Source organism: Equus przewalskii, chromosome 27, assembly GCF_037783145.1.
Source record: "Equus przewalskii isolate Varuska chromosome 27, EquPr2, whole genome shotgun sequence".
Taxonomy (NCBI): domain Eukaryota; kingdom Metazoa; phylum Chordata; class Mammalia; order Perissodactyla; family Equidae; genus Equus; species Equus przewalskii.
Genome location: NC_091857.1, coordinates 31,179,774 through 31,202,340, shown reverse-complemented (window position 1 = coordinate 31,202,340; position 22,567 = coordinate 31,179,774). Strand labels below are relative to the sequence as shown.

Below are 22,567 nucleotides of genomic sequence, written 5' to 3'. Positions count from 1 at the left end.
GGTTATTGCACTGTTGTGGCCACTCACACTCCATTAGTGCATCTCTCTGTACATATCAGATGGCAAATTATATAATGATAAAGTTATTAAAATATCTGTAAAAGTCAGCACAAGCTCAAGGGCTCGACTTGGCGTTTCTGCCCCTTAAGTGGTTTATTTAGATCGCTCCTCTTGAGGTCTGTTAATCTTCATCCGTACTTTGTTGTTAATTGCCTGCTACGTGGAACAACGGTAATTGCCTGAGTTTTAAGCCGTGCTTCTGTTGGTTGTCCAACAGGGCTGGTGTCTTAAGGATGAACGCAGACATTTTTGAAACATGCAATTATTTTCCCCCTAGTTTTGAAACTGCTGCATGTGTCTGTGGTGTTGTCTGTACCTGAGTGGTTACTGGAGGAGTGGCTACAGCGAGATGATGACAAGGACATTGCCTGGTTCACACATTTACCAAAGGCAATAACAAAATAACTACAGCTCACATATATAGAAAGGGCTGATGCTGTTGGTTCATTCAATCCCCACCACCAGCCACCCATGAGGGGCATGACGTGGTCCTGAAGGGTCCTGCCTGCTGTGCCTGCTTAGCCGCTGGGCAGCCATGTGACCTGGCACTCTTTTCTTTACCACCAAGTCCCAGGCCCCTTGTCTACCATGTAAGTGATAAACGAGGTGGTCTTACACTCTCACATTCTGTGATTCTGGAGACTGCTACTCCTGAGGATTAACAGCCACGCCTAAGATGCTGAGGAACGCCAGTGGGGATGTCCCCGAGCCCCTCACTCTGCTGCCCCTGATTAAAAGGCTCTTTTTTTCCATAATATTTTTGCTGTGCGATCAGGCTTTCTGAGCCACCATATGTTGCTAAATGAGAGAAGTCATTGCCCAGACGTGGATCTGTTTAATTTAATGTGATTTTCCACAATTTACAAAGCATGACTTTAAAATTGAATTTGCGCAAAATTACGGATGGCCAATTCAGGTGGAAGGGAGAGGAAATCTTGTTATTCTTATTCCAGAATCTCTTCCCGATTTCCTCATTTGATTCTTTCACGCCTTGGGGGAGGGGGTGGGGGGAGACGCATTAGATGGTCTGTAAGGATTTTCTCTTCTTTCTCACTCTCTCCCTGGTCATTCATGGCTCCCTCACAGGGAGACACAGCAGCCTGGGGATGTCAAGGCAGCATGCCACTTCTTCTGTCCATCCATCCCATCAGTCAGGATAGAGCTGCTCCTCCCATCTTATCATCAAAGGGACTCAGAAGGGACCCCCCAGAATGCACTTTACGAGGAAAGCAGAATCTAGATCCATAAATTAATGCTAAAATCTGTATGGCAGATGATGGGTATGGACTTTGGAATTCAAATCACAGGTTGGCCACTTCCTAGTTATGTGACCTTGTGAGAATTACTTAGGTCCTCTGCTCCACTGTTCCCCGTCTGTAAAATGGGCATGATAATAATAGTCCCAACTCACTGGAGAGTTGCGAGGATTAAATGAGTTAATATGCCAAAAGCCCTGGATGCCTGGCACACAGTAAGCATTGCATGTATTTTCTCATTACCTCCTGAACTTGTGGCAAGGATTGAGATATATTTTTGTCAATATTTAGCAAAGAGCCATATTTAATACTAAATAACTGGCCAGCGTTATTCTTTCTACTGTTATTGCTATTACTGTGCCCTTGTTGGTGGCGTTGGTGTATCACCAGGGCGTTGCACATCCGTCCTTGCACATGAGCCACACGGCTACTCCGTGATCATTACCTTCAGTGTCTCCTTATTCCCCAGGAGTGATGACAGCCCTGGGGCAGATCAGGCCAGTGGTGGTTTTAGCGGTGTGTTCAATGCAGTTCTGTTTCCTTGGGCAAACTCTAACAAGAGAACCTATAACCACTGTTCCACAAGATCAAATGGGAATGGAAAATGGTTCAAATTGAAAGGAACCTTGAACTTCTTTGCTCAAAGCCCTTTCTTTTACTCATGAGACACTCGTGGCCCAAGCAGCATCAATGATTGGCCCAGTTGGAGGCAGACCTGAACTCCCAGTCTTGGGACTCCTGGTCCAGTGCTCATCCTGTTGGTCCATCCTGCCTCTGCCTCAGAGGTGGTCATAGAACATAGTCTCTGCCGTCAGTATGGAATGCTCATTAGGACATTTAATCGTGCTCTGCCTGCTACTGCCGTTTTCTAAAAGTGTGCTGTCTCCACAGTGAGGTGCTGGAGTCCCATAGTTGGATTCTATATCATGTGCTTCTTTATGTCTCTATTTTCAAAATGTTGAATTTCATACTTAAGGAATAGGCATTTTTTTAAAAGGCAAGGATAGATCTCAAGGCCACCCTTCGTCCTTCTCAGCTCCACCAAGTAAGTACCCCCAACCCCGCTCCCTGGGGGGAGCAAGCAGCTGCAGGGAGGCTGGCGGGACACTCCCTGACCACAGGGCCCACGTGGGCAGCACTCAAGGATGAACCCTGACCCCTCCCCTTACTTGCATGAATTGGACACATTCAGAGAATGTGAATGGTCAGCCTCTTTGGCATTTTTAATGAACCATCTACAAAAGGATTTCTTTGAACCAAGTTTCACCTTCCTGTGTGATTTTAAGTAAATACCTCCCTGTGCCGATTCCGCCCACAAGCCCGGGCTTTGAAAGGCTGCTTGCGGCTTGGGCTGGCGGGCCAGAAGCAGACCAGCAAACAGGTGTGCGAGAGTGACGGGGCAGAGTCGGGGAGCCACAGCTGTGGGAACGCGGCGAGGCGGCTCTGGCAGGCCGGGGCTGGGAGGGCTGGGGGCTGGTGCTGAGTGACAATCCCCTCGTCCCAGCTCAGGATGCGGCTGCCAACTTCACGCCATTTACTCCCTGCACCGTGCTTGGCAGTGGGAGTTCAGGAGCTAGGCCAGATACAGGCGTCCCTGCGACGGCCACACCCTTGTCCGTGAATTCAGGGTCAGGGACACAAATGGCAGGGCCAAAGCTACCCCAGGAATGTCACAGGAATCCCACGAGCAGAGACAAATGCCCTCTCAGAGGCAGTGCATTGATAAGTAGCTTCTGGGCCCCCTTGCATTACTGAGACTTGGGGACTCCGAAGTCACTTCTAAATGGAACCTAGTTGAGAGTTACTCAGGAGAAATGGGGACCTGAGGCCCTCGCTAACTAGCCGTGTGGATCTGTCATCTCCATCTTTGCCTCCCCTAGCCTGTGGCTCTTGACGTGTCCGGACCGCACTCCCCTCCCGAGGGGCCTCAGCTCCAGGCCGGGCATGGCTCTCGGGGCTTGCCTCACGGTCTGAGAATCACAAGTTTCTAAGGAACAGATAAGAGGAGGCGGCCAGTGAAGGGGAATGCTGTGAAATAGCCCTTTCTTGCTCAAAGAAACGGATCCACTCAGAAACACAGCATTCAGCCATGTTACAAATTTTCTCCCAGGAGTAACGATTTCCCCTGATTCAGGCAGTTCTTACAGTGACTTTGAACTTCTGACCACTGGAGATGAGTGGATCATAGAAAGCTAGACCAGAATGAGATGGCCAGCCCCCTCATTAGACAGACGAGAAACTGGAAGCCCAGAGAAGTCAAGTGACTTGTCGAAGATCACACAGACAGCTCGCGTGTTCAAGCGCTCGGCTTTTCTCTGCCAGGCCTCCCCGGCTTGAATCTATTCCCCGTATTTGGATACAGCAAAGGGAACCTTCCTGAGAAGTCCCTTCAAAACAGCACTTATGTGAGAGAGGGGCTGTTGGAACAAGATTGGGCAAACCCCAGTGTGCCTCTGTGCGCTGCTCCACCCAGTTTCTCATCTTTATATTACAGAAAAAAAAAAAATCTCAAATAACCCAAACAGGCAGGGTCTGATCTGCAGACAGTCTGCAGGCATCCGCCCAAGAAGCTGCCGGTCGGCTGGTCCATCCTCCTCTGATTTATGTTGTGTGTGTTAAGCCTTAAATTGTTGAGACTCTGGCTGGCTGCAGTGGTATTACTGGAGGGCTCTTGCATGTTTTCAGCTCTCAGAGCTGGCTCCGGTACTGGAGGTGTTGGCCCCAAATCAAGTCCAATCTCACACCTGTCTGAGACAATGAGCGCCTTGTTAGACACATCTCCAGGCCAGGCGGCTCAGGCTGCTTATTTTTCACATTCAGAACAGGGAAGGGGGGGGCACTGGGGGCCAGGGAGAAGCCAAGTCGAGACTAGGAAATGCTGGGGTCGGCTGCCTCCCTTGCCCCCTCCTCCTCCACCCTCCCTGTCCACCCTCACCCCCATTTATAAACTTTTCTTTATTTTTGGAAATTAAAAAACAAACAAACAATACCAACAGTAGCCCTCTCATACAGGGGAATTTCCTACTGCAAAACAAGGAGCTTGGGGCCTGCTGGAGAGTAAATTCAGTCATCTCAGGAGGTGAGCAGTGCCGTGGAGAAGCGGGGTGCGTGGGTAGGGGGGTAGCGCCCCCGGCGCTGAAACGTGAGCCCTTGCCACGTGGATGGGGTCTGTCTGGGGAAGGTTTTCTCTTCTCTGTTTTCCCTTCCATTGTTGACATGTCAGTGACGGGAGCAGAAAGCAGAGAACTTTTTCCTCGGCTCTACATTGCTCACTGATGAAATAGCAAAGTGTTCTGCCCCGGTTCAGCCTTCCTGTCCTTTGTTATCAACAGAGAAGACAGGGCTGGCCACCAGCAGTTAAGTCTGTGGACCTTTGCAAACCCAGCTTTCCAGGGACCCTGATTCGAGGTAGCCACTGGACACGACCTCTTCTCGTCCAGGTTGGCACCTCTCAAGGCTACCGGCTCTGGATGGTTGTTATTCAGTCAAGCCATCTGAAATGAGTTTTTTCTCATAGGACTGCACACCGTGTGGAGGCCCTTAGGATAAGACTCAAGAAAAGAGTTTCCCAGAGTAATGAAAGCCACTCTTTCCTGCAAGACCCCACCAGAGGGAGGCCACGTAGGAGCACCTAGTGATTCCTTTCTCGTGCCACTGTCATCTTGGGGGCTTGAGCAGCTCAACAAGTCTGCCAGCTTCCATCTCCAAAAGCAAGGCTCTTCCCTGAGCTGAGAGCAATTTGGGTCCCAGTGGTCACCCCATGCTGCTTGTCCTCCAACACAAGACAGGCAGCCCCCATCCTTGTCAACTACAAATAACTATTTAAGCACTAAGCCCCATTGCTGACTCTTATCTTCAGCCTGGAGACACAGCAGGGGAAACATGCATGCTGTTTATTTCATCCGAGACCTTCAGGGATGAAGTGGGGCCCATCCATTTTTCTTAGAGTAATTCACTTTTAACTCAGCCACCCAAGTATCTTTATATACATATCAGCCAACATCCCCAGAGGGACAAAACGACAACTTTTCAGAGGCAGCAGAGTGAGGTGTGGCAAACGGCAAAGAGTGATAGAAAATCTGGAGACTTCTGGCTCCCCTCCAACCTGGGTTTGAATTCCTTCTATGGGACCTTGAGCAACAATGTGTGTGAAGACCCTGTGCAGTGGGAGGTGGTGTCCCTGTTGAGACGTTGGCCTTCAGGAAGGCCAGGGATGGCGCTGCACAGCCTCCCCTCAGGCCCGTGCTCCTCCGTGAGCCCACTCTGTCTGAACATGCCACCTGTGGGGGAATGTGGCTGAGGAAGCAGATGGTGCCTTTTCAGGCCAACTCACGGCCAAGGAGGGCCTGATACAGAAATAAAAGACGCTACCTACTGAGCTCACTTCAACCACTGATTTCATAGCTCCTTCTCAAGCTTCCTGCCTCTCTTCGGGCCGTGAGACTTTCCATTCCTCCCCTGAGCCCATCCGTGCTATGAAATGACCAAAGTCAAATGGACGAGCCAGCGGAGGGAGGCTGGGGCACTGAGGTGGCTGTGACTGCTGTCTTCTTACCTATCTTCTCCTCTCGCCTCTGAACGCCCAGGGCCAGCCCTGCCCACCAGCTTGGGTCCATGCTGGTGTCCTACCCAGAAGGCTCCTTCCCGTCATCCTCCAATCCCGCTTCCCCCAATCCTGCCATTCTTCAGGACACCTTGCCTGCCCCATCTCCTTCAGGGTATCTTTGTCCCCACTGAGGACCAAACTGACTCCCTGCCCCAAGTCCTGGGCCCATCAGTTCACCCCTCTCACTTGGCCATCTCCCCGTTCGCTGCCCTCCATTGTTACCCGATAGAGTGTGTGTTTGACTGCTCTGTCCCCAGCTGTCTTGGGCTCCTGGGCAGCAAGAACTTGAGATTTCCCTCTGTGCTGTGGGATCAGCGAAACATCAAAACTGACCGATCAGATGCCCGCCAGGCAATCAACATGGAACGTGCTCCCTGAACCCCATGCACTCCACCTTCCCCTCCCCATCTGGGATCGTGCTTCCGAAAAATGACAAGTTGCCCTAGAAGTCCCAGGCAGGCAGGAACTCTCTCTCCAACTTCTCCAGACCGCCACCCCCCACCCTAGCCCGGCTCTCCAGGTCAGTGATCAGTGGGAGTCATTGAGGAGCATGTCCCCTGCTCTCAGGACAGCAGGTCAAAACTGGCTATTTGCAGGTTTTAATCCCAATTTCAAAATCTCCTGCCCCGAATGATTTCCTTCCTCCCAAAGCACCAGCTCTCGGGGAGGGCCCTCTGCTTCTTATTCCTTGATCTGCCCTTTCTCGGTCTCACAGAGCCCAGCTGGGAGCCTGCAGGAGAGAGCCTGGCTGGTCCCAGCAGGTGACAGCATACCCATCCCTCCCTGGGCCTTTCCCTTTGCTTTTGTGACAAGGAGAAAAATGGGAAATCTCAGTGCTTCTTGACCTTCTGACCCCACTACCTTCTACAGCCTTCTGTTGACTAAAGCCAGTGGGCTACCCTTCCCTTTTGCTGCCCCCCTACCCCCCAGGCCACACTCTCTTGTGTCATCTTCTTTCTTTCTCATCTTCCTTCTTCCTCAAACAGCTCACTTGAGGCTGTCTTCCAAATACCCAAACATGGTTATACACATTTAATTAGAGATTTGGACCCCAAAGTAAGAATAGGTTGTTTATCCACTACTTCCTTGTGATCCCATCCCCCCCATCTCACGACTGTCTCTTCGGCACCTGCGTCCTGCCCCCTGCCCCCGTGTTCAGGTATCCGTGTTGCCTCCTTCCCTAAGAGTATTCCTAGATTCTTCGTGGTTCCAGCACTTATCAAATCCATCCTTCCAAGTTCACTCTATCTTTGCTAGCCATCCTACTGCCCACCCTAATCACAGTCTATCTCCCAAAGTGACCCCTTGATCCGCCCCAGGGCCTCAGTCTTTCCCAAGACTGAAACATTTCATTGGCAACACCTAACATGGACAACAGAAGCCAAGGGACCCCTTCCCCCATTCGCCTTCGCATCGTCACATTATAGTTTTCAGCTGGTGGGTGAAGGACCATTCCAACCCATCTATACCGCCCCACTGGTCTCTGTCTGACAAAAATAACAAAATGTGGACCAGCAGAGGGAAAGCTGTTCGCTACCCTCCTTGTCAATCTTCTCTTTCGCCTTCGTTGTCCCCTCTTCCCTCGGTTCCTCAGAAGCCTCTTTTGTTCCAATGAAGGGCAAAGTACTTTGGACATGTTGTTGAGACTGGTTAGGTTTTTTTTTCAAAGAAGACAGGAAGTTCCTGTTTATTGGAAAGGTTGTTCGTTTCCAGAGACGTTACAGAGCCAAGCAGCTATAGGATGATTTCTCGCTGCCTGTTTTCGGAGTGGCACACAATACCAAAAAAGAAGCCAATGAGAGAGAGAGTCACTGAACACAAAGGGAGATGTTATAATAGGCTTTTGTTGGTACTTGTATTTTCTTGTTGGAAAACAGAGCAGAGCCCCTGAGGTGCTGAGGTGCGGACAGAAGCCTGATGTTATCGGGCCCCTAGAAATCCTGCCTGGAGTCCAGTGGCAGGCGGCATCCAGAACTCCGAGAGATGGAGGCAACTGGTCCTGCTCAGTACAAACGGTGCTTTTAGTCTTTCGTAAACAGCCTGTGCCCCAGGGCTCAAATCCTTCAAAAGTTTGCCTAGGTAATTGCGTTTCATTGCTGTCTGGCATGTGCTCATCAGTCTAATCTGGAGGTTCAGACAGCCAGGCCAAAGCTTGCGAGACTGGAGGAGAACGAGCCCGTGAATTTAATCCACTTGAAAGACAGACTAATACAAGTGCGGCTAACTCATTATTTTAAGTGATGTGAGCAGAAAGGGGTATGGCACTTTCCATAAAAGGGTTTAAAATCAGCACGTTGCAGCCACTTGGCAGTTTAAGGCCATTAGAAGAAAAGGCGGAACCAGGGAGACGATGTGATGCTGCCACCTCCTTGCTTCTGGAATTTTGCCTCCTCCCCCACGGCCGCCCCCAAAACACAAAAGGAGGGGAAAATGGTAACCTCCCGCCCCCTGATTTTGACTTGGGTTATTCATGAATTCACAGCAATAGACGCCAACTTTTATTTGAGATTTGGGGTTGTTTGGACTTAGTTTCAGGGTAGAACGGAGACATAAATGGAGTAAGGACTTTCCAATCAGTCCCACAAAGCTCAGAATCCCGGCCCTGTCAGCAGGAAAAGGTGCTCCTCCCCAGCATCCATTGGGCACTGGGCTTGATGATTACTTCTTTTTTTTGGGGGGGGGGGGTTTAGACCAGTTTTTTCATTTTGTCAGTAAATGGTAACTAGGTTGGGGGGGGGAAATGGCTTTGATCATCATATAGTAAAAACAGCGCTCTACAAAGAACCAGAAGGTCTGTCCTTGCCCTGTCACCTCTCCTCTCCACCCTTTCTCTGAGATGGGGCTGGCTGGGAAGGTCTCCGAGGTTGCTTTCTGCCCTATCATTCCATGAGATGTTGGAATGAAACCTTAGAAATGTTGACAGTGATTTGCATCATTATCTCGTTACATGTGACTCATGCCCGGGAAGCTGGGACCAGGCAAGCACTAGCCTGTCTTTTCCCAGGTGGCAAAGCCAATGGTCAGCTCAGGAGTGACCTTGTTGGTCACTGACACCTGCAGCTCAGCCAGGGCTCGGCATGCCAGCTCCAAGTCTGGGTGGCAGGCCATGAGACTGTGAGAAAGCAGTTGTCCCAAACCCTGGCATGGGGACGGAGTTCTCCTGGGCACATCACGACTGCTGACGCCATGCCGGCAGATGGATGGCCTCCAGCCACCCCAGCATTCCCACAGGGGCTCCAGAAGGCATCCCACCATAGCCCTTATCTCTTCGCACCCCTCAGTTTCATCTGCACTCTGCCCCAGGCACCGTGCTGCATTAAATTTCTCTTGAGTCTGAGGGCACCTCTGGAAGTCACATCTATGGCTTGTCATCATGGTTTGACTTGGTGGCTGAAAACCACCGTGGTGGTGTGTACCTACCCTGGGCTGGGTTTCCCTAAGGCACCACTGACATTTGGGGCCCGATCATTCTCTGCCGTAGGGGGCCATGCTGGGTACTGTGGGATGTTTCGCAGCAATCCTGGCCTCCACTCATTAGATACCAGTTTCTCACCCCTGTTGTGAGAAACAAAAATGTCCCAGACATTGCCCAACATCCCCTGGAGGAGAAATCGCCCCTGTTTAGACCAGTCTGGGAAATTCACAAGGATTTAGTCAGTCCACACAGGATGTTAACACTTGCAACAAATGGGAGTCGCTTGGGTGTCTTTCCGGGCAGTAAATCCATTTTGACTCTTACTTCTCCTGGTCTCTAGGATCTCTGTTCTCCAGAGGTCATCCCTTGTGTTGAACAAGAGTTTCCTAGCTGTCTGCTATCTCAACCTCTTCCTTTAATTTTTTTTAAAAATTCTCCCATTTTAGTCCAAGTCACTGAAAACCTCCTGCTTCTCTGAGAAAGCCTTCCTTGACCTTGTAAATCAAAGCAGTTCTCTGGAGGGAGGTTTCCCACTGCTGGGCTCAGTATCATCTTTCTCAGGGTGACCTCATCTATTAAAGTATGAAGGTTGTATTTGAAATGCCATTTACTTTCTCTAAGTCAATAACTGAAGCTGTGGATCTTTAGATCATCAGAGGTCTGCTTATTACCAAGAGGTTTTGCATGTGTGTGTCATTTTTTAAATCGAGATCTGTGCTGGAGTTGAAAAGAATTCCGGCAGAGTTCCATTTGCCTTTCTGAATCAGAGTTCGGGGTGATATTCCTTTGCGAGCGCGGATTGCCCCGAGATGAGTCTGACTTTATTAGTTTGTGTCCTTTGTTCAGAGCACCAGGGATGGGCTATGAAGGTGCACACGGCTCTTATCTTCAAAGGTCTCCTTTATGCTGCCAATCTCCACCTCAGCAACCTGCGCTATTAATCTACCACAATCCCAATTAGTTCACATCAAGGTCAGTGCTTTGCAGTGTGAGAAATGGCTGCAGATTCCAGTGGACAAATCCCTCTTGTGTAGATCTCATGTGAAAATGAGGGAGAAGACTGTGGCAGGGGAATTAGATGAGAGAGGGAGCTGTGTGATCCCACAGAAGAAACTAATAGTGACTCTCCATGCCTCCCATGTCAGAAAAATCCAATTATTCTAAAGAACTGAAAGCTTGCATAGGAACATCGCATCCAAGGAGGAAAGAGTCTGGATTCTTCTTCCTCACTCTGTTGCCTCGATAGCAAATATCTGAGTCATTTAGCAGTTTCAAAAAATAAAGAGAAGCATAAGGAAGCTATTTCTTGGGGGCTTTTTATGTATGGAGAAGCTTGAGTTTAACAAGTATAATAAACACCACTCCAAAAATGTGTCTACAAAACATAAACCAGAGCTGGTGAGCCTTATGGGGTGTTGTGTTCTAGGAATGAAGGATGATGCTGAGCTCAAAGCTGCCAGTCTCTGTGAGGCCACCAACAGAACAGACAGTAAATCCGTGAATCGCGTATGTCTTATTACTCCAGTGGGGGGCTGGGGGAGGTAAGGCCCCTCCTTCTGGAAAGAGAATATGCTTCCTGGTTTTGTCATTAGTTCTGGCATAGCAGAGTGGGAGGAATAAAGCGGTTCAAGTGGAATGGCAGTGCCCTTTTAGAGGGAGAAATTTGTGGTTATGTACATTCAGAGACCCTCCCCATAGTTTTGTGGAAGTTCAGAGTGTTGGAAGGAATGGCCAGGAACCACACAGTGCTCGCTGTGCTGTTCCCTCGAGGCAGGCACTGGGCATTTGTGCCCCTGCAAAAGAGAGGATGCTAGAGGGGGTGCAGAAGGGGCGACTCCTTGAGGGGTTCTGACTCGCACCCCTGGGAATTCCAGGAGCCTGAGCCTGATGTGGGGGAAAGGAAAACAAGAAGAGGGTGCAAGTAGAGAGAGAAAAGTTGTGACAGGACAGAGTGGGCAGGAGAGACGCATGAGGGGAACAGGAGAATGCTGAAGCAACACTGGTTTAGCAAGCAAGCATGTATGGAGGGCGCTGGGCACTTCTGCTTGCTGGAGTTATTCCACTTCCTTTGTCAGAATATTCTTCTTCAAGCTGGGAGCGTGGAATGGAAGCTCTTAAAGGAAGAGCTGTTGCCATTCAACATAAGTCCTCATAAGATAAAGAATGATGCGTCCTTGATTTGCAAGACTCAGCTTTGGGATTTCTGTGCTGTGGCCGCGATGCAGCTGCCTTCTGCGGTGAGGATGTGGTCCTTTCTCTGAAGGAGGCAGGTGCTCAGCGGGAGGAAGGGCTTATACATCATCTTAGCAGTCTGCATACAACCCTGCTGGAACAGCACAATGGCGCACACATTGATTTTGAGACCACATTTTCCCCAGTGAGGGCCTTGGGGACATTTTGCACCTTGGAGCTCTGGCTGGCTAAGGAAGGTCCTAGTGGCTCCGTAGGGCTGAGCCTCTCCCCTCCTCACATGGAGCACTAGCCGGCATGGATGAGAAACCTGTGGCAGGCGGCACTGGGTGGATGCTCTCTGGACACAGGATCTTTTTCCGAAGGCACAGGGGAGAGAAGCCATGCCTACTAGGTGTCAGGTACTGCACTAATGATGATGGAGCTCAGGATCACATTTCATCCTCCCTGCAACCCCTCCTCACAGGTGGGGAAACTGAGTCTCCAAAGGCTTAAGTCACTTGCCTCAGCGTGCAGTGAGGGGCGAGCTGGGGGCTCAGTCCTGATGTCTCAGACTCCCAAGCCAGGCCCTTGCTCAAGTCCTTTTGACTCCCTGAGGGACAGCTCAGGGACAAGGTTGCCAACCCTGGAAATGTTTGGGGCCAACACAAACCAAAGGCTAGTTAAGCATCTTTCATGTTCTCTTTCCGCACTCTCTAGATCATATTGTGTTCCATTCTCTCTTTCCCCATTCATATGAGTTCTTCTTCTGATTTTATTAGAATGCCATGCTTCAGAGTTGGCCGCTTAAAACGCAAGTGCGTGGCGTAAAATCCAGTAAGGATGCATTAGAGCCCATGTCACATGGGAGCAGAAGACAGAGGTTCTGGAAGGGCTTCAAGCCACTCTAAAATGTGTCAGACACTCTAACATTTTACGAAACCACAAAAGTGCTCATGTAAAAACTCAAAAACTCGAGTTGCAGCTAGGAGAACGCACAATTGGACAGACATGGTCAAAGTGGCAGGCAGGGGGGCCTCGGATCTCTCTGCCCCACGCCCCCAAAACCTCTCCCACCAGAAGCCTGTCCGATGCCGGGGGTTGGCTGGAGGGCAGCATGCTGGGACAGAGAGCTGGGGCTACAGAGCTGGATGAGGTGTCCTCAAAGGAAGCCAGGCTGCAGAATGACGGGAGAGAGACCTGTTGTGCGCCAGATCTCGTTCTGAGCTGGGCTCAGGAGCGTATTCTCCAAAACAGACAACTCACGGGGCAGGGGTCAGTTCTCTTACAGTCCCTGCAGTCCCAAAGATAACATCACTCCTTTTTTTCTTGCCTGCTGCCACCCTGAGGCATTACAAGGACCCTGGCAAAGCCTCGGCCATGTTACTTAATAGGATCTGCCCAAGGGACGGCTCTTACTGGATCTACTTAGTCGGAGAGATCACTGGTGCCTCTCTGCGAAGTCCCGTGGGCTTCCCCGTCATCAGCACCTGGCCTTCCATGGCCACTCTGGACTGCGGCTTGGCTCTGACGGTCTCCCACCCTGGGCCATGGAACAAAGACTCTCAAACCTGCACAGTCCTCTTTATAGCCTCTGCTACCCTCAGTGGAATGGTCTTTCAGAAAATTCTGTTTCTTTAGCTCTGGGCAATCCTGGGCCACGCTGTGCCTCTCCCACTGTAGCTTCCCACCTTGAGGTGTCAGTCGTTTGTCTCCTCATCCCTCACAGAGCAAGGGCCCTCATTCTACGCCAAGTGCCCAGTCCCAAGCGAGAGGCTGCCTGGATTTCCCAGCCCTCAACACAGTATTTCCGGCTCATCCCTTTCAAGGAACTAACAAAGAAGGCAAAGATGCCGGAGAATGAGTGGATGGGAACAGAAAGCCATCTTTACCCTCCGTATTTTGAGGTTTTTGTTGGAGGAGAAGAAAATGGAGGAATGGACGGAAATTAGCAGGGTGGTCGTGGAATAACTGGAACATGCCCCGTAAGGGCCTGGCCTCACAGGAATCTATCCAGCCTCTCTGTAGGATCAGTTCAGGCCTTGACAGTGTGTACAGGAGGCTGAGGGGCAGAAAACCTTCACAGGAAAGGCGTCTGCGATGGATGTTTGTTGAACAAAGAAGGGAAATCATTCGTCTGCAAGGGAGGGCAGAGCAGAGAGCAGAAGGTGCCTTCTCTTCTCTCAGAACCACGATCCCTCCGCCCCGTGTGAACTGAAAGCCGCTCTCCCTCCGACTGAGGGAGATTGTGCCGGCAGACAACAAGAGGTGTTATCAAAACCCCCGTCTCTTCTAGAAGCCAGTGACTTATCCCTGAACCCTTCCTGGGAGACAGTGGTGCCTGAGTCCAGAGCCTTTTTCCAGACGCATCTCAGGCTGGTCTGGCCGAGAGGAGAGGCTCCTGGAGAGGGGTGAACTGTTTCCCCTGGGAACTGTCTGGCAACTCTAATGAGGAAGAGCGCTTTGCATTTATGGAGCGCCTTTCATCTGCGGCTCTCAAAGCTGCGCCGCAAACATTAATTAACTCTCACACCTGTGAGGCAGGTGAGTCTGGCTGCCCCCATTTTTAGAGATGAGGAAACAGAGGTTTGAGAGGAAAAGCACTGTGGTGAGCCACCAGGGTTGGGGGCGGCTCTGATCTTAGGAGCCAGCCTTCTGGATTCCCAGCGCCCTGACCGCAAAGCCACGAAGCCTCCCCACTCGGAATGTGGGTCCCAGGGGCAGTGAGTGGTGGAGATGTGGCCACACAACTCCCTTCTTCCCTCCCGCAGGCAGCCTGCCACCTCCCAGGCCCGCGGCTGGCTGTGAGGACGGGATCCCTCAAAACCCTAAAGGCCTTTAAAACAGTCTCCCCGGGCAGGTCTCTGCCCCAGCTTGGTGCTGGATGCTTCCCTTCAAAGTAATTGCTGGAACAATGAATGCATCTTAGCTGTACATGACTAACCAAGATGTCTGCAGCCAGCAGAGACAAGCGGTTGGCAAATACCGGAGCTCTTTCACAACCTCTCTTTTTCCAGGATCCAGAGCTGGTGGGAACTGGCTCTTGGTATCATGAGATTTCACTGATAGCGACGACTGCTAATCCAGCGTCTGCTACCTCGGTGCACTTGTGGGTGACTGCGATTCCTGCCTGTTGTGCTGTGTTGCATTTTTACTGCCTCGGCCAGAAGAAACAGCACGAGAGACACTGGGAGACAGTGGAACTTTCAGGGAAGTTCTCTGCTTTTTCACAGCCGAGAATTACGCAATGCCTGAGGCCATGAACGCTGGTATCCCACAATTCTGAAGGAAGCAGTGAAGCATCTGGGGTCACCCTGTCTGTCTGTACGGGAGCCCGGCTCTTTCTTCCCAGGGGTCCCAGACGGGGAGATGCAAGCCACCACTGGGGCTCGCCCTGACACATCACCCTGGAAACTGACTCACATCTCTGAGTCCTGAGTCACATCCTGTTGTGTGTTCTGAGGCATCCAAGAGGGCATTACACCAGCTACCCATGACTGAGGTGAACTTGGAGGGCACCCTGGGAACTGCCCTGTCTCTCCCAAGCTGAAAGAGGGAACCAATCCTCCAGGGAAAAACCAGGGTGGCCCGAGGGTTTATATGTTCACCGAGCAGGTCAGCTTTTTTAAAAACAGACGCTGGGGGCCCATGGCAGGCATAACTGTCTGCTCTTTGTTTTTAACTGGCTCTGAAAGGTGACTGAAAGACCAGGTCTTTAAAGATATCAGCTGGCTAGCCAAGGAAAGGGCCTTCTAACTATAACAACCAGCAGGAGAGCACCATCAGCCCTCTCCTGGCCCCAGGCTGAGGGAAGATGTCCCAGCGCACATGGTACTGTTGGAAACCAGGGTTTGAGGGTAGCTGTTAAAAAGCCCATAGAGGTGGGTGGTCAGAGTAGAACCAGGACGTGTCTCTGGCCATCCTCTCCTGTGGCCTGGTGGGATTGTGAAGACCAAGCATTTTAAACTTTCCAAAGAACGGTTTTTGGTTTTGTTGATTTTTTCTGTTACTTTCTTATATTCTATATTGTTGACTTCTACTCTAATTTTTATTATTTCTTTTCTTCTGCTTGCTTTTGATTTGCAGAGGTCTTTTTCTCTAGTTTCCTAAGGTGGGAGCTTAGATTCTTGAATCTGGATCTTTCTTCTTCTCTAATGGTTGCATCCAATGCTATAAATTTCCCTCTAAGCCCTGCTTTTGCTGCATCTCACAAATTGTGACAAGTTGGATTTTCATTTAGTTCAAAATACATTCTAATTTCTCTTGAGACTTCTTATCTGGCCCAGAAGCATGTTGTTTAAGCTGCAAATACTTGGAGATTTTTCCAACTATCTTTGTGCTATTGATTTTTTAGTTTAAATCCATGTGGCCTGAGAATATATACTTTGTATGGTTTCTGTTCTTTTAAATTTGTTAAGGTGTGTTTTATGGCCCAGAATGTGGTCTATCTTGGTGAACATCCCCTGTGAGTGTCTGAAGAATGTGTATTCTGCTGTTGCTGGATAGAGTATTCTATGAATGTTAACTAGATCAAGTTGGTTGGTAGTGCTGTTCAGGTTAACTATGCCCTAATTTTCTGCCTGCTTGATGTATTAAATACTAAAACAGGGATACTGAAGTCTTCAACTATAATAGGGTATTTTTCTATTTCTCTTGTAGCTCTATCAGTTTCTGGCCTATTTTTTTGATACTCTGTTGTTAGGTGCATTCATGTTGAGGATTGTTATGTCTTTTTAGAGAATTGACTCCTTTGTCATCATGTAACTCCTTTCTTTATGCCTGAAATTCTTCCTTCTTCTGAAGTCAGTTTTGTACAAAATTAATATAGCTATCCTGGCTTTCCTTTGTTTAGTATTGGCCTGGTATATCTTTCTCCATCCCTTTACTTTTAACCTGAATCTTTATTTTTAAAGTGGGTTCTCTGTAGACAACATATAGTTGAATCTTGTTTTTAACCCACTCTGACCATCTCTGTCTTAATCGGCACATTTAGACCATTCACACTTAAAGTGATTACTGATATAGTTGGATTAATATTTGCCCTGTTTGTAACTGTTTTATATTTATTGCACCTGTTTTTTTCCCTTTTCTGCCTTCTCTGGCTTTAACTGAGTATCTTACATGATTCCATCTTATCTCCTCTCTTAGCATATCAATTACACTTTTTAAAAAAATGTTTTTGCTGACTGCCCTAAAGTTTTCAAAATACATGTATAATGAATGTAAGTTACCATCAAATTATACCACTTCTTCAATCCCATTTCTGTCATTACACTCATTCATTTCACTTATCCATATGTTATATCACCCAATACATTATTACTATTATCACTTCAAACAGACAGTTATCTTTTAGATCAATTAAGAATAGGAAAAATAAGACTTTTACCTTCATTTAATCCTTCTCTGATGTTCTCCCTTTCTTTATGCAGATGCTAGTTTCTGACTTATACTATTTTTCTTCTCTCTGAGGAACTTCTTTTAACATTTCTTGTGGGGCAGGTCTGCTGGCAATAAATTATTTCAGTTGTTGTTTGTCAGAAAATGTGTTTATTTCTCCTTCACCTTTGAAGGATAATTTTACTGAATACAGAATTCTAGGTTGGTGGCTTTTTTCCTTCCAACACTCTAAATATTTACTACACTCTCCTTTTGCTCACAAGGTTTCTGAACAGAAGTCCAAAGAAATTCTTATCTTTGTTCCTTTCAAGGTAAGGCATCCATTACACCTCCACTTCTGGTTTCTTTCAAGATCTTCTCTTTGTCTTTGGGTTTGCTGCAGTTTCAATATGATATGTAATGTATGAAATGAAATGAAACGATATGAAATGTAGATTATTTGGTATTTATCTTACCTGATATTCTCTGAGCTTCCTGGATCTATGGTTTGGTGTTGTCATTAATTTTGGAAAATTCGCAACCATTAATACTTCAAATATTTCTTCCACTCTCTTTTGTCTCCGTTTTCCTTCTGCTACTTTTATTACATATGTTAACTTTTTGAAATTGTCCCAAATTTTGTGGATTTCCTGTTTTGGGGGACTTTTTTTTTCTGTTTTCTCTTTACCTTTGAGTTTTGGAAGTTTCTATTGGCATATTTTCAAGCTCATTGATTCTTTCCTCAGCCATGTCCAGTCTATTGCTGAGCCCATCAAAGGCATTTCTCATTTCTGTTACAGTGTTTTTCATTTCTAGAATTTCTTTTTGAGTCTTAGAGTTTCCATCTCCCCACTTACCTTACCCATCTGTTCCTGCATGTTGTCTTCTTTTTTCATTAGAGCCCTTAACATATTAGTCATAGTTAAATTCCCTGTCTGGTAAGGCCAAAATCTGTGTCAGATCTGAGTCTGCTTCTGATGCTTATTTTGTCCCTTCAGACTGTTTTCTCATGCCTTTTGGCAGGTCTTGTTATTTTTGTTTTTGAAAGCTGGACATGATGTATCAGGTAATAGGAACTGAGGTAAATAGGCTTTTAGAGTGAGGTGGTATGTTCATACAGTCTGGAGTTGGGCTGTGTTTAATGTTTTCTTAGCTGTAGGTGCCAGAGGCTTCAAATTCCTCTAGTGTCTTTGTTTTAGTCTCCCTTGTTGTCTTCAGGCTTCCCTAAGAGCTCCTCCTTAAATGGTCTGTGTCTTGCAGCTCTTTCAGCTGTAACCCATTGTTATTAAACTGGATCACATGAGAACCTGGTGGAGTTCCTGAATGAAAAACTCCAAAAGTGTCTCCACCCCACTCCATATACACATGCACAAGCCTGCAGCCCCCAGGATTTCCCACTTTCACACTAGTCTATATTCGGCCTCCAACAATTTGTCAAAATTACATGTTCATACCAGTTTATGGCTCCAGTGGCTTCTTCTCCCAGTAAGCAGACCCCAGTGTAATTCTCTGTTACTTGCCTGCCTCTCAAGATTTTGGGGTGGCAGTTTGCCCTATGACCTCAATTCTCCAATAGATCCAAGAAAAGTCACAGATCATCAGTTTGTTCAGCTTTTTTCTCGTTGTAAAGATGGAAGTGATGACTCCCAAGCTCTTTACATTTTGGAGCTAAAATTGGAAGCAGCAGAACATTCTGACATGAATTATCTGACAGGGTCATTTTTTACTCTGGAGACTTCTTTTGTGTGGCTCCAGAGCCCATGCTTTTCTTTTCTTTTCTTTTTTTGGTGGAGAAGATTGGCCCCTGAGCTAACATCTGTTGCCAATCTTCCTCTTTTTTTAAAATCTCCCCAAAGGCCCAGCTCATAGTTGTATATCCTAGCTGTAAGTCATTCTAGTTATTCTATGTGGGATTCCACCACAGCATGGCCTGATGAGCAGTGCTAAGTCCATGACCAGGATCCAAACCAGCACACCCTGGGCCGCCAAAGCAGAGCATGCAAACTTAACCACTTGGCAATGGGGCCAGCCCCTGGAGACTTTTTGATATTGCTGCATCAAAAGGTAAGAGCATGTGCCAGCCCCAACCCAGTGGTGTGGTGGTTGAGTGTGCACACTCTGCTTTGGCAGCCCTGAGTTCATGGGTTCAGATCTTGGATGTGGACCTATACACTGTTCATCAAGCCATGCTGTGGTTGGGTCCCACATACAAAATGGGGGAAGGTTGGCACAGATGTTAGCTCAGGGACAGTCTTCCTTAAGCAAAAATAGGAAGACTGGTAATGGATGTTAGCTCAGGGCAATCTTCCTCACCAAAAAAAAAAAAAAAGGTAAGAGCCTTCTACTTTCTTATCAAGTGAATTATGGCACAGATACCTCTGAACTCATAACTAGCCTCAACCCCACTTATCCCTTACTTCCCCCCTTCTTTGAGCTCATTTCAAATGGAAGGGAGTGGGGCTCAGGAATGTGGAGAGGGGCTGGCCCTGTGGCTGAGTAGTTAAGGTCGTTCACTCCACTTCGGTGGCCCGGGATTTGCTGGTTCAGATCCTGGGTGTGGACCTATGCACTGCTTATCAAGCTGTGCTGTGGCAGCATCCCACATAGAAGAACTAGAAGGACTTACAACTAGAATATACAACTATGCACAGGGGCTTTGGGGAGAAAAACAAAAAAGAGGAAGCTTGGCAACAGATGTTAGCTCAGGGCCAATCTTCACACACACACAAAAAGTACATATCTTCAAAAGAAAAAAAGGAATGTGGAGTGTGTTTTCCTCATTTTTTGATGACCAAAGGGCTGAAAATAACCCATCACAAAATGGCCTCAGTAACTGGCTGCATCAAAACATACGTAACCTGGAAAAAACAGATGCAGAAAGGCTCAAATTTAAACTTTCTAATCCAGTAGTTTTTTCATGGAAACATAAATTGGTTGAGATTGAATCTTCATCTTCACCCGAATTCTGCAGTTTTCTTCCCCCTTTACCATTTAATCTCCTGAGTCCAGTTCCTCTCCAGTGCTGAAGGCCGTCAAGCCCTTTGTAAACAGAACAGTATCACCTGAGCCTCATCCTGGAGCAGGTGTTTGTGGCCTTACCAATAAATATCAGATAAGTCCCTTGGCATGGATTTCTTTCCCTTTTTAGTAATAATCATAAAAAATCAGTCAGACAGGGGCCGGCCCCAGGGCCAAGTGGTTAAGTTCGCACGCTCCGCTTCAGTGGCCCAGGGTTTCGTGGGTTCAGATCCTGGGCGCAGACATGGCACCGCTCATCAAGCTATGCTGAGGCGGCGTCCCACATAGCACAACCAGCAGGACCTACAACCAGAATATACAATTATGTACTGGGGGCTTTAGGGAGAAGAAGAAGAAGAAAAGAAAAAGAAGATTGGCAACAGATGTTAGTGCAGGTGCCGATCTTTAAAAAAATTAGTCAGACACATTGAGCATTTAATATGGCCCAAAACTGTGATACTTCCTTTATATATAGCTTATCTCACTTATTCCTGTTATTCTTTGAAGTAGGAAAAGTATGGATCAGAGAAAATAAGTGACTCACCCAAAGTCATATAGCTAGTTTACGGGGAAGGCAGGATTCAAACCGAAATCAGTCCATGACGTAAACTAGGTGCTTTCCTAGCCTGCTCCTCTCAGAGGCAGAACACAAGCATGCAATAAATACCACTACGGTTCTTAGCTCAAACGTAGGAACAGCTGTTTGCAAGTCCAGATTAGGCAGATAATCCAACAGTTTGCCCGGATACAGCCCATGGTCCCCCCTAGCTGTAACTCCCTGAAGGCAAGGACTCAAATCCATTCACTGCTGAGTCCCCAACATGGTGGCCCTGGTAAAGCAAAAATGCTCCTTGGCAACATGAATGAATGAGGAAATGAATAACTTCATGAACTTATGAATGAATGAATGAATGAAGCAACTCTCAGCATGATTAATGCAATAGGAAGAAGCCTTTCCAAGCATCATATAGTCCTGGGATCTTCACTAATATCACACTATAAGCTCCAATGGGGCCAGGACCATATTGGTCTTATTCATCACTCTCTTACCAGCTAAATTAGCACATGCCTAGCACATAGGAAGTTTTCACTAAACTTCTGTTCTTTTTGATGGATTGACTTGTCAGAGGCAATCCCTTCAAGAACAAGTAGCCCTACTCTCTGGAGAACGACTGACCGTGGTTCTTTTCCTCAACTTATGACTTCTGGATAACCCCCACCTTATCCCTGTCTGCTTCCTCTTCCCAGAATGCACATATTTATTATTACAAGCCCCATTCTTCACCCCACACCTCCACCTGATTATTCTCTGACTGTTTAATATACAAGATAAGCAGAGAAGCACTGTGTACGACCTATTTGAATTAGAATCCTGTACTGTCATATTGGAAGGGGCTAAGAGATGATCTCCTTTCAGAGATGAGAAGAAGAAAATGTGAGCAAGTAATCCAGGGTCACCCCGCAGACAGCCCCAGAGGCCACTTCTCCTGCCTCTCAGTCCAGTGCTTGGGGCGGCCCACAGCACTGCCATCTCTATACTTGCCTTCATGCGTTCACACTGGTCCCATGAGAGCAAGGACGGAAACTGAATAGTAAACTCGGCAGACACCATATTATTGGCCCTCAGTGTTTTGTTCTGGTTTGGTTTGGTTTGGTTTTTGGTTTTTATTAATAATACACATAGAAGAAAATACCCAAAAACGACATGAGAAGCTTGCCATCACCACCTTCTGGCCCACCACTGGCAATGAACCCAAGGACAGTTCCCTGTGGTCACATGAATGAAAACTGATCGCCGAGGGGGCCTTTGAGTCTTTAGTGCTCTGCCCCCTCTAACACTGGAAAGCTAAGTTGGGGTGGGAAGGAAGATGTTGAATCTAAAACCCTGTGTTAAAAAAAAACAACATGGAACTTGGACTTTAATCATAAAGATCATTTTACCAAAGCATATTTTTAAAAGGCTGTGAAACATTATGCAACGTTTGCATGGTTTAATTATGAGTTTAGAAAAGCCTAGCACAACTTTTTCACTACAGTAAAACATGACAGAGCATGAATCATGGCCTAATACTTTATGCTTACTGTGGTTTTAGACATGGGGTTGGGGTGCTGGGCTGTCTACACAACAAGGCATGAATTCTGTACCGCAATTCACACCCCGGAGGGCTTTATGACAATTATAAAACCTCTTTTGTTTGCTTTATAAATGATTAAAATAGTTGAGTACTATATATTCACTTAGCAAACATGTGTATCTAGGACATATGCAGGTCTTAGAGAAAATATGAGTATACAATTTTTTTTCACTTAGAGCAAAATACTTGTAGTAACACAAGAATATTGAACAATCTGCTATTGCTATTTGCTTTCAATTATCGGGAAGATTGTTAGCTGTAAGATCATGCAGGATCTCTGACTGTGGTTGAACGTTTATTTTCCACTGACTTTAGAATGAACCAGCTCTCTTATCGCTTACCATCTCCTCAAATTTTCTAAAATTCAGAATGAAATGAAGACGTTTCCTTAATGTAGATTTCAAAGATCCTAAGTTAAAATATTTGCCCAGATTTCTCAAACTTTTTTAAAAATTCAGTTATTTTAAAGAAAAGAAATAGGTTAGTATGAGGGACAGTAGGGGCTGTCGGGAGAAGAGCGAGGAGGAAG

At 47.4% G+C, this 22,567-nt stretch overlaps 1 protein-coding gene across 8 annotated transcripts in view; it reads left to right on the top strand.

Moving 5' to 3' along the window:
• The window catches only part of RUNX1 (RUNX family transcription factor 1), a 263,836-nt gene that overhangs the window by 228,619 nt on the left and 12,650 nt on the right, over positions 1-22,567 (top strand). The window contains exon 5 of one of the 8 annotated variants that reach the window (XM_070597221.1): positions 4,329-4,395. The exons of the other annotated variants lie outside the window; for them this stretch is intronic. Within the exon in view, the coding sequence (XP_070453322.1) occupies positions 4,329-4,395 (67 nt within the window). The remainder of the gene's footprint in view (positions 1-4,328; positions 4,396-22,567) is intronic. 8 annotated transcript variants of the gene reach the window in all.